A 12,521-nucleotide genomic window follows, 5' to 3' on the forward strand; every position below is an offset into this window, starting at 1 on the left:
GGTCAGCCTTGTTGCTACTCCTCAACAAAGGAAGTTGGCATCATCACTGCTAGAATCAGGCAGCAGAATATACACTGTGCTTAAGAGGTAGGCTCTGGAAGGAGACCATCTGAGTTCCAAGTCCCAGCTCTGCCCCTTGGTGTTAGCTGAATAACCCTGGGCAAATTAGTCAACATTCCTGTTCTTACTTGTTTCCTCATCTATAATATGGGAACAGTAACAATACCTAATCTCACAAGTTGATTAAAAAATAAAGTGAATTAATACATGTGAAGGGTCCCAGTGCCTGACTCCAGGAAAATGCTCCATACATGACAGCTTAAAAAAAAAAAAAAAAAAAGCTGCATTACTTGAACTCTGGTAAATAGGAAATAAAAGTATATATCCTCCTGCAAACAAACACTACTATTTAAAAATCAGGTATCTATTTCTAAACAATAGATTAGAAATAGGTACCTATGCCTTAAGATTATGTTCTCTGCAAGAATATGAATGCTGGAATTAATGAAATGCAATGAAATTTTAATTATAAATTTGTTTAGTAGGCTATGCCTATTAAATGGTACCTAAAAAGAAGACTGATTTAACTGAAATTAAATGAGGCCATAAGAGGGAAATAGTTTTAAAGAAGAAACAAAGATCTTGGGTATGCACTGGTAGGGACATCGAGGTATAGGAAGGGTGTTCCCTCTGCCAGAAAATCAACATGCACAGCAGCCAGGCAGAAAACTGACACTAAAACCAAGCTGCCCCTCAGTCATTAAATGACCTATTTCCTTACAATATTAGCAGGCTACCCGACCTGCACCACTGCCTTCAGCACAAACTGGTCTTTACTCTGCACCTCAGAAGCACATAATCTGAGACCTGGAGGGAACTGTAGGTCTCACTCTTCAATGCACAAATGGAAAAACTACATGATCCAGATAATGGTGGCCAAGTTGGCACCAGAATTTAGGTCTCCTGACCTCCAAGCCAATATTCTTTGTATCATAGGGGGCTTGCTCCCATTTCTAAGAAAATTTCCTGTCTCGTGACTCCAGCACAGGGGTGATTCGATTCATGGCAGCTCACTGCCAGCATGGAGATGAGGTATGATGAAATGGGCCATTGGTACATGCTCTAGACAGGCAGCACAGGTTAAAAAAAAAAAAAAAAAAAAAATCATACCAGCACTGCAGGCAAGGCTACTGGGGAGAAAACACTGCCTTGCCATGCTGTCTGTGGTGTTACAGGTTTTGATTTCTCTGAATCATTATCAGGAAGCATAGGCTGGTGCAGCAGGAAGAGCAGCCACTGTCTAGCACTGGCTTTCCTGTATTTGAAGACCTTGGGAGGCCACGTAACCTCGTGCATCTGTGTAATTAGGGCATTGGCTGTGTTGTTCCTTGGACCCTCCAGCTTTGTAAAAAGGACACCTGCAGTTCTACAGTGGTCCCCAAAATGAAAAGAAACATTCCCAGGTTCTGATAGAAGCAACAGAAAAATATCTTCCCTGAATTTAAGAAAAGAATAGGGTTTTCCCAGGAAAAGAAACATTCAAGCCAAAACCAAACCAAGACAGAATAAAAATACCCTGAAGTAAACTGAATACTATGAAAATTGTTCTGAGGAAGACAGTGCCATTTTGGGGGAGCCACCACTTGTGTTTTGCTTGCTTTTAATTTACTGGGAGCCGTCTGTTCCGTGACAGACAGGGGTACTTACTAGAAAGCTGTTTCTGAAGCTGCCGCACCAAGGCGGCTGTCTGTTGCTGCTGCTGGGTCTGCTGCAAGCCTTGCCTGGGAAACTGTAATTGTGACAGGAGAAAGGATGGAAATCAGCCCATGGTGCCAATCACAGACAAGAAGAGAGACTAAATCCTGAAGTCAGATAATTTGGAACTTTTTTTTTTTTTTGAGACAGAGTCTCGCTCTGTTGCTTAATTTTTTCTATTTTTAGCTGCCCAGCTAATTTATTTTTTAGCAGAGACTGGGGTCTTGCTCTTGCTCAGGCTGGTCTCAAACTAGTGACCTCAAGCAATCCTCCTGCTTTGGCCTCTCAGAGTGCTAGGATTATAGGTATGAGCAACCACGCCCGGCCTGGAACATACTTTTAAATACTTCAAGATAAAAGGGCCATGACCTGTGTGTGTCAACTAATTTTCATTTACACCCTGTTGGTAAACATCTTAAGTGCCATTCAGGAACCCACTCTCCAGGTTGTTAGTTGGCATTTATTTGAAGAGCTCTGATGAAGGAGTCCATACTCCAGATGTGGCCAAGCAGTTGAAAAATCCTTATCACCTCTTCACTAGCTGGCTAATAAATACCACGATATCAGAAACCATTTCGCTGACAAAATGAAAGCTCTCTGGACAGAGAATTTGATCAAGCGCAACAGGCTGGGAGAAAAGAATCTGGTGAGGTGAAGCAGTGTCCTAGTTCTAGGGCTCCTTTGAGACTATGCTCTCCCCACCTGATGGAGGAGAAAGATCAGCTAATCCCACCCTCAGCACATTGCGGCCTGGGCTGGGACAGGGTGAGGCCAGTGAGTCATCAGAGCACAACCTTTAAGAACGTACTCATTCCCAGGATCGTGCAAATGCAGGTTTGTAGGAAGAATCAGGATGGAAGCACAACACAGGGGATGTGTTATGTGTCATGTGCCCTGATTCTATCCATTAAGTTGATAGAAGAAATTTGATGGTTATTCCAAAGAGAGAGAGAGAAAAAAGAATCAGTATCTGGTAGAAGCAAAATTACTTTTGATTAGCATCATTGGGGGTGGTGCTGATTTACCTTTTTTTTCTTAACCTTCAAAATTCAGACTGTCCCTCTCTCCTCCCCTTGCCGGGCTGGCTGCTGCTGTAAACAGGTGGTGTTCTGACACCAGACACATGCACATCAGAACTGCGCCGGCTGTTTCCCATTTGCCTCTGCAGAACCCCTGCCCTCCCTGTGCGTGCACACCAGGCTGCCTTCTGGCTTCCAGGTGTGGGGGCGGGGGGAGGGGGGCACTCCCAGGAGACTGGAAGGCAGGAGCAGAGCAAGGCTGGGAGGGAGCAGAGTAAAGTTTTGTTGTGTTTTTGCCAATTTCCTCCATGATGGGTCTCTGCTGGCTCTGGGAAGGCCGCAGTTCTGGTCAGGTGGCCCCCCCACCCCTCACCCTCTGCCCCCACTGGGCCTAGGGGCAGCAAGTGCTGCCAGCCCTGTGTGTGTCATCATCCCTAGCTGTTTCCCTTCACCCTGCCTATACCTTTGTCAATAGTCTTTATTAAAAAAAAAAAAAAACAAAACCTCCTCAATTGCCCAGTGTGAGTGCAACATCTATCTCCTCCTCAGAGCTTGCCAATATGGCTGAGAGTAGCCCAGGACTATAAGTGGGGTTGCTAGATTTAGAAAATAAAAACACAGAATTCCCAGCTAAATGTGAATGTCAGAAAAACAATAATTTTTCAGTTCTAAGTATATCCCAAATATTGCACATGACAAATACTACATTTAGTATAAGTATGTCCTGTGCCATATTTGGGACACACTTTAAGTGTTATTTATGGCTAACTTGAAATTCAAATTTAAGAGTCCTGTATTGGATCTGGCAATTCTAATTAGAGGGTGATACCAAGTTGATTCTTTTAAAACTGAGTATTTGGCATGATACCTGGTTCAACTGTTTCTCTCCCACTACACGATGAGTGACTAAAGGATAAAGACTAAGGCGTATCTACTGATACATCTCTAGTATCCGGCAGTGCCAGGCACACAACAGGTGCACAGTATGGAATCACTAAAACTCTGAAGTGCCTTCAATTCCCACAAACTTCCTAATAACAAGAAAGATGCACAAAACTGATGAACTATTTCCTCCATCAATGTTATTTTTTCCCCAATACAAATTAGGGAAACAGCAGCTTGCCATTTTGTTTCTACTGTCCAAATCAAGAGAAAAAAAATAAAAAGTAAATTTATGTGGAAATGTTAGTAAAGTAAGTGCTTTCTTTTCTATTAAATTCTTATTTGGGAAATTTTTATACTTATTTGGGAAAGTTATCCTATTTATTTAACAAAACCTTATATTGTACTATATGCCAGGTACTGTTCTAGACGTTCTATGTATGTATTAGCACATTTAATCCTGATGCAGCAATAACTATCTTTAATCTCTTATCTAAAATCTTTGGGACAGATGTGTTTTGGAATTCAGTACATATATGGTCTATTATAAAACATTCATAATATACAGACCAAGCAAAATGTAGGGCAGCATTCTATAATCAAACATATTAAATTTCTTTAGTGTAGCACACAAATAGTCATTATCAGGTAGGATAAATGAAACGAGCCTCACGTCTGTTCAGCTCAGCTTTTGCCACTAAAAGAGTTCACACCAAATTTTGCTGTTCAATGAATTATAAATAAGTCTTCCATTTTCAGAGGCATTTGAGTTTGGAAACAAATATAATGGATTGTGAACCTTTACTGCTACTATTCTCATTTTACAAATGAAAAAACTGAGGCTCAGAGGGGTTCAGTGATTTGTCCATAATCCAAGTACTGGGGCTGGGATTCAGACTAAGTTTTCTGGATCTAGATTCTTAACTACTATCCAGTGCTATACTGTTTTTAAAAACTGACAAATAATAATTGTATACATTTATGGGGTACAACGCAATGTTTTGATATATGTATGTATTGTGGAATGATCAAATCAGGCTAATTAACATATCCATTACCTTACATGTCACTTCTTTGTGATGAGAACATTAAATCTACTCTTTTAGCAATTTTGAAATAAACATTATAGTCACCACGCTGTGCAATAGATCACCAGAGTTTATTCCTCCAGTCTAACAGAAACTTTGTACCCTTTGACGAATGTTTCCCCTTTCCCGGTCCACCCCAACCCCCAAGCCTAACCTTAATTGGAAATATTAGCTCCCAAATATTAACTCTTTTGGAAGTAATTACAGATTCTAAATTGTTGGCTACAAAGATGTTTAAGCTGATTAATTAGCATATTGGGGTACAGTGTATAAATAACATTTATTCATTCAATAAATACTTAGCTGCTTTATCCCCACTTAAAGCCTGCTTTGCATAGAGTATTCCATAAAATAAAACATTGCAGTGATTTCTTCAGATTCTGCATTTTGCAGAGTCTAGGCAGTAACCAGGAAGCTCATGCATGTGTGTGCATGTATGTGTTGGGGAGTGGGAGGTGTTCTGTTGAGTGGCCTTAAGAGATAGTGCATAGTCAGAGGGTTTCAAAGTAGGATCCAGCGACTCCTGGGAGAGGTCCCCAGGAGTCTATCAGGTAATCTGCAAGGTCGAAACCATTTTCAAACTGAGACGTTATTTGCTTTTTTTACTCTCATTCTCTCATGAATGTACAGTACAGTTTTCCAGAGCCTACATAACATGTGATATTGCAACAAATTGAATATCTTCTATTAAGCCAGACAGCAAATTTTAAAAAATGGAAAACATTGTCATTCTTCTCATTAACATTTTTATTTTGAAAAATATATCTATTTTTCATAAGAGCATATTATTTCTGTTAAGCTTATTTTAAATAAATATTTTTAATATTTCTGTTTTAACTTCCAATATGGTAAATATTGATGGATATTATAAAATCTCTTTGGGTCCACAATAATATTTGAATGTGGAGGGATTCTGAGGCAAAGAAATTTGAGACCAACTTCCTTAAACTGACCAGGACACAATGGGACAGGTCTATAGTCTACAGTCTTCTTAGTGGTAGTTTTTACCACATCTGTTTCTTCTCAAGGCCATCCTCATACTAATTTTAACTTGCTTTCACCTATATATGAACACAGGCAGGCCAAGAGACCCCACAAATGCAACTTCCCTGGGCTCTGGAGTACCCAGAGGGATACATCAACTCCCCCACAGAAACCTCACTACTGAGCATTTCAATTCAAAGAACTGAACTGCTGCAAAGAAACAGACCCTGTACGTGGCTGAGGAAGCACATAAACATTGGGTGAAATATTTAAAGAATTACCCTCCTAGGACTAACTCCTCCCTAGACTTCCTGAATTAGAATTTCTGTAGCTAATGTGCTAGAAATCTGGATTCTTAAATGGTTCCTCCAGGTGGTTCAGACACTTGGCTAGAATCATCACTGTGTGGTGGGAGTTGGAACTTTTAATTTACCAAAACAGGTCAATAAATATGCTCATTGAGGTTTACTAGAGCTCCTAAAAAAATCACAATCTGTGTATGTTTAATTTTCCCTAATCAAATGTGATAAACGATATGGAAAAGATTTTTCTGGCCTACATCCATACAGATGATCATGGTCTCTCTCACCTCTGTGTCTTCACAGATGTTAATCCCTCCTCCTAGAATACACTTCCTCCCCCCTTCATCCCAGCGACATCCTCCTATAAAGCTACTCACCCCTCAAAGATCAGATCAAGTTATCACCTACCCCCTCAGGCATTTAAAGAGTGCATCGCTGCTCTTGTATCCTTAGTACTGTGGCCTCTATTGCCAAACATCTGGTATAACGTGACAACTGCTTCTCCCTCTAGTGTTCTGCATTTTCAGCTTCCTGGGGGCAGAAGCCGTGCCATGCCCTGCTGCAACCACAAGACAAGATACAGAGCTCAGTACTGTCAGTCAGGTATGACTAACCAACGTTCCGTAACCACTCTCCAGGAAACACCGTTCTCTGCTGAACCTCAAAAAAATTTTGATGTATTTTCATGTATTTTGACTGATCTCTAAATTCTTTTTTTGACAACAAACATCTATTCAAGAACATTTACCTTTTCTGCTCAATCATTACAAAGGCAAAAATGTGTGACTAATTAGTAATTTCTATTTAAATAAATGTCACTGAATCTTTATTTAACTCAGAACTTGAGCCTGCCCTTTCAGCCCAGGACTTACTTGGTGATGAACAGACATACTGACGCTCAGATGATTTAGACATCTTGCCTTCTGAATTGTGTTTTCCCTTTCTTATGGATAATGTGTGATATAAATATTTTTTGCACTGCTATAACATTCAACAAATAAGTCATTCGGCAAATATTTATCAAAATCCAGGCACTTTTCTGGGTTCCAGGGGCACTAAAGTGAGTAATACACATGCCTGCCCTCATGACAGCTGTGAGGTCCTTGCTAGCTCTTGCTGTGACCACACTATCAGTGAGCACAAGAACAAAGCAGCAAAACAATGTTTATTTTAAAACTGCACTGTCAACCGACAGAGTCCACGGCCTTTCATCTCCACAAGCTTCAGCAGAATGGACCACAGCATGGGGCCCTTGACTGAGCACCCGAAAAAAAATTTGGGCAGAAACTCAGCCACATCTCCACTCTCCCAGGGCGGGGCACTGAGAGAGGACTAGCAGCTGATGTATTTCAGAGAATTTACTGTGTATTTTCAAGGTAATTAGTAACTTGCACACAGTCTTTTATTTTATTTGCACATACTTCAGTGAGAAAAAATACTACATCAGATCTTTTGGCTGAGAGAAATCTCCTGAGATTTCTTCCCCAAGATCGTTCTGTAAATTTTACTTCCCCTTTCCCTTCAAAAAGGAAAGAAAAAAAAAAAACCAAATTCATGCAAAGGAAGGCAACGTGGCTCAATAATATTCTCTGGACCTACTTTCTTCCACTTGAAAAGGAGAATAATATCTAAATTCCAGAGGCATTCTGAAAAAAATATCAATTTCTCTAACTGAAACAAATGAATTTCTTGAGGAAGACTACAGGACAGTTTCACATGTCATCACTGACTCAAAGTGAATGCAATTGTTTACCTATTGCTGCCATTATACATATTTTTAAGAGGCAAATGTTCAATATTATATAATACTGACACAGGATCGGTCAAAGTAAAAAGCCAACTTATTAAAGCTCTCTGTTAGCATGTTTTCCAGGTCACCAAACCAAGGCAGCTCGAGTTTAAGATGAAAGGAAATGACACAGCAGGATGGTGTAAACATTTTCTTAAAAATTGGAAGTAGCTTTAGAGAAAAGATGATTGTCTGTCAACATATTTAGTTAGGAGTTAATTAGTTAAGAGTTAATTTAATTATGACAACACAGAAGCTTTAAAGATATTTTTCAAGTTAAGAATTATAATTTAGGCCAAAACTAGAGATGCCAAATATATTTTCCCAGCAAAGGCACACATGTCTTTATTTCCAGATGTTTCTCATTCACAGAAGACAAGTGACTTAAGTAAGCAAATGACAACACAGGGATTGATATTAAGCCGGCACCAGATTTAATTTGTAAACATGGGCTCTTCTTAGTCTTTCTTGCTCTTTCCAGAGAAAAGTTCTGTTTTCTGACAACATATTTTGAAGAAGTGCTAATTTGTCTTAAGTCAGTTTTATAAGTCACTTCTTATAAGTTTATAACTTTTTAGCAGTTTTATTAATAAGTCCCCTTTTATAGCCAAAAACGACCTGCCTATGTGGCAGTTGGTGATCATTGTCCCACACGTTCCAGCTGATGCTGTCAACAAGGAAATGGTCAAAAACCAATGAATCAAATCCTTCTGCCTTTCAAGGTCTGCCGCATTCAACCGTCTCCATATCAAGGCTTCCCAATCTTTTCTTACCTTCTGACCTCTGTTACGGGTCAAACCGTGCCCCCCTAAAAAGATATGTTGGAGTCCTGACCCCCAGTACCTCAGAATGTGACCTCATTTGAAATAGAGTCATTGCAGATACAGTCAGTTAAGTTGAGATGAGGTCTCACTGCAGTAGGATGGGACCTAATCCAACACGACTGGTGTCCTTACAGGACAAGGAAATTTGGACATATTAATACATGCGTACAGTGAGAATGCCACGTGAAGGTGAAGGCAGAGCTTGGTGTGGTGCTTTCCCAAGTCTAGGAATGCCAAAGATGGCCAGCAGCCACCAGAAGATAGGGGAGAGGCATGGAACAGATTCTCCCTCACAGCCCTCAAAGGAATCAGTCCTGCTGACCCCTTGGGTCTTGGACTTCTGGCCTCCAGAACTGTGAGACAATAAATTGCTGATGCTGAAGACACTCAGTTTGTATATTTTGTTACAGCAGTCCTAGCAAACTAATGTAACCTCTCTAGCACTTGCAACAAAAATCCAGTAACTGCACACTACTTTCCTTGTACAGTGCCGCCATTCAATCGTTTCCTACGATGCTAAGTGCCCTCTAGTGGCAGGAAATGTGTTTGGTACTTCATTGGCATGCTTTGTAACATGTGGCAGGGTGCTGGTCTCTACTGCACACTCTAAGTAAGCACTTGCTGAATTCAACTGTGAATGTCGCCAGACAGCGGCAGGCAAGTTATGGAGAGGGTGGTGGCTGTGTTACCGTTACCACTTCTGCTTTGACACACATGAATCAGAGCCCCAAATGAGGCAGAGGTCACTTCTCTTCAAAAGCCAGCTTACCACCCTCTTCTCCAGCAAAGAAACAAAGAATGGAGAACACTGGCTAGTATCAAGAATCGGATCTGCTAGAGATGTTTATAATAAATATATTTACAATACACATATCTTAGTGGAACTAATAAGGAAAAATACCAAAAGATAAAAGTAAATACAAATTTTTTCTTAATATTGCTATTGCTGTTCTATACAATTAAAGATAACTTTTTTATTATACTTCTATTTTCTTATATCATGAGAAGACTAAAAAAGAGAAACAGCGTCCATATCAAAATATCCCTCACACCACTATTTTTGAACTAATAAGGAAAAATACCAAAAGATAAAAGTAAATACAAATTTTTTCTTAATATTGCTATTGCTGTTCTATACAATTAAAGATAACTTTTTTCTTATACTTCTATTTTCTTATATCATGAGAAGACTAAAAAAGAGAAACAGCGTCCATATCAAAATATCCCTCACACCACTATTTTTGAAATTGGAAATAGCCAAAACATTTAACGATGAGTGGTGTGGTTAACCAAATGATGACAGAACAATACAACAGATTGACTTCAAGTTGTTTAAAATTACAAACATGTGGACTATATTAGTAATCTAAAAAGTGTATGTACAAAAGTATGTTAAATAAACTTATGCTAAAAAAAGAATCACGACAATGAAAAACTCCAATATCACTGATCATCCCTATAACTTCTAATTCTCAACCTAACATTTCAAGTCTAAACATTTTAAATTTTCAAAATATTTTAAATTTCCTAGCCCATCTCTGTGTGTGTGTGTGTGTGTGTGTATAGACACGCACACATATATACACATAAATATGCATATATGTGTATGTATGTATATACATGTATATTTATATATAAATATGTATTTATACATAAAAATAAAATATATACTTGTCTTTGCTGCTTAGAGTACTAAAATATAGTGCTTTAAATATAAAAATAAGACATTGTGCTTCTCAAGGTAGGTTTTAAAGCCTTAGCTTAAAAAAATAAAAAGGCCACATAAAGCCTACTGTGAATTTTACTATCCATTAAAACTGCTATGAATGAAGGGGTTTGTTTCTCTGGAATTCCTTTCCCATGAATGCAATGGGGGAAAAAAATATCATGTGCCATGTTCTGACTAACCTACTCAATCCCTGGGATGGCAGTATTTTAAGCTAGTGAGTAAAATGGAATCTATTACATCTCTTAAAAAACTTCAATATTGCCTTAGAAATATTGAATAAATCTGATGCATAGTCTTTAGATACAATAAACTTATTGAATCTTTATGAAACTATTAGATGAGTAGAAATATATTAAATTCCCTTATATTAGATATGCCTTCATTCCAGTGGATCAGTTAGATAGAGTATCAATTCTGCATAAGCTGATCTCTGCTTCAAATGATAACTAAGAAGTTTAAAGACAATTTCTGCTCTAGTACCATACAGATAACTTCATAATGAAATCAATTATTTTTTTTACTGTACACAAAAAGTAATTATTACATTATGGGCACCTCATATTGATATCCACTTAAGTTTATGCATCACGACTCTCTAGGAGAATCTAGGAATAAAACTAATTTTATACCCTTAATAACTATTTTAGATATGCCCTATATATTACAGTATAAACCAACTAAAATAATGTCTAGTAACAGACGGATGAAAGGCCAAAGAGAAAGACTAATAGGAAAGATCCTGTTAATGTTTGCTTAATTGCAGAGTCAATCTATTCCAAGCTTTTTGTTGAAATTATTAACTATTTAGTAAGGATATATGCTGACAAATGAAAGCCAACACTTTTGAAAAGTAAAACTCACATAGTCTCAGGATGGCAACTATATATCTATGTGATTAAATATATAGATTTTCCACAGGAAAAAAATGTATAGATTAAATATAAATAAATTAAAATATATAGATTAAACACAGAGATTCTTATTTGTGAGCCATATATCATGCATATTTCATATATAAGTTTATTGACATATCTGACTCAAAAGTTTAAAAAGCTAAAAATTATACAGTACCATACTGTCATATATTCAACAGGAACTGAAGTAGTCCTATATTTAAAGTTTCCTTTTTTTTTAAAGTAGGTATTATGCAACCATTTCCATACTAGCAACAGCTAGCCAAAGAAGTTATAATTCTCAATTATTGGGTTCCTTTCAACTTAGTAGCCAAGTGACCATTTAAGAATTTGCATTAAATTTCAAACAAGGTATAAATTATATGATTGTTTATTTTCCACCAATTCTTTACATAATCCTATTGCTAACATGAGCATTACAGCATGAGAAGTCTTTGTTTTGAATTAAAAAAAAAAAAAAGAGGCTAAGGATTTGCCAGGTCAGCATCAAATATCCAAACACTCAGTATGACATAATTTGTAGATGTTATTTATTTTTTGGATTTCTGTCAAAATACCACCAGAATGTTTTGTTGTATACAGAAACAAAAGAGTGAGGCTACTTTAAGCTTTTGTACTGCCTGATATAATAATATATCTAGTGGAAAGTGAATTTTTAAATCGCCAAACTTAATCTAACTGATGCCATGTATAACAACAAAATACTGGGTAAATTTGGAGAGAGAATTTAAACTCTTCAATAAAAGCTGCATATTTTAAAATCAGAGTCAAATGTTAGAATTCATATTTAAAGCATAACTTAGAGACAGATAGATAAATGGGGAAGAAGGGAAAGCTCTTCCTTAAAATAGAATACCAACTGCTAAATGTAGAAAAATAATAGAAAATCAACATTTTTCCACTTTCATTGTAAAAGTGGATTTAGGCAAGAATAATTTAACAGATGCTAACATTAAAAGTATGATGAGTAGTAAGGCAATTAGGTTATATCAAACTATTCCTACAATTTATTAATTACAAAGGGAAAATCACTTTACAGTGGAGAGATCTACCATATACCACCTACACAAAGGGATTAAAGTAATATCACCAATAATGTATATCCTAATGCAATACACTGAGAAGGGCACAAAAGCACTTCTCTGAGATTCTTGCCAAAAATGCATAATCTAAATCTAATCATGATTAATCTAAGCAGATGAATCGAATCGAGTAACATTCTATAAAATAAATAT

General features: G+C 37.5%; 1 protein-coding gene across 1 annotated transcript in view; it reads right to left on the bottom strand.

The window, feature by feature from the left end:
* The window catches only part of MED12L (mediator complex subunit 12-like), a 317,020-nt gene that overhangs the window by 4,587 nt on the left and 299,912 nt on the right, over nucleotides 1–12,521 (bottom strand). Inside the window, exon 42 of the mRNA XM_012642930.1 lies at nucleotides 1,708–1,789. Within this exon, the coding sequence (XP_012498384.1) occupies nucleotides 1,708–1,789 (82 nt within the window). The remainder of the gene's footprint in view (nucleotides 1–1,707; nucleotides 1,790–12,521) is intronic.

The sequence above is a fragment of the Propithecus coquereli genome, unplaced genomic scaffold, assembly GCF_000956105.1.
Source record: "Propithecus coquereli isolate 6110/MARCELLA unplaced genomic scaffold, Pcoq_1.0 Scaffold19, whole genome shotgun sequence".
In the NCBI taxonomy this organism is placed as follows: Eukaryota; Metazoa; Chordata; class Mammalia; order Primates; family Indriidae; genus Propithecus; species Propithecus coquereli.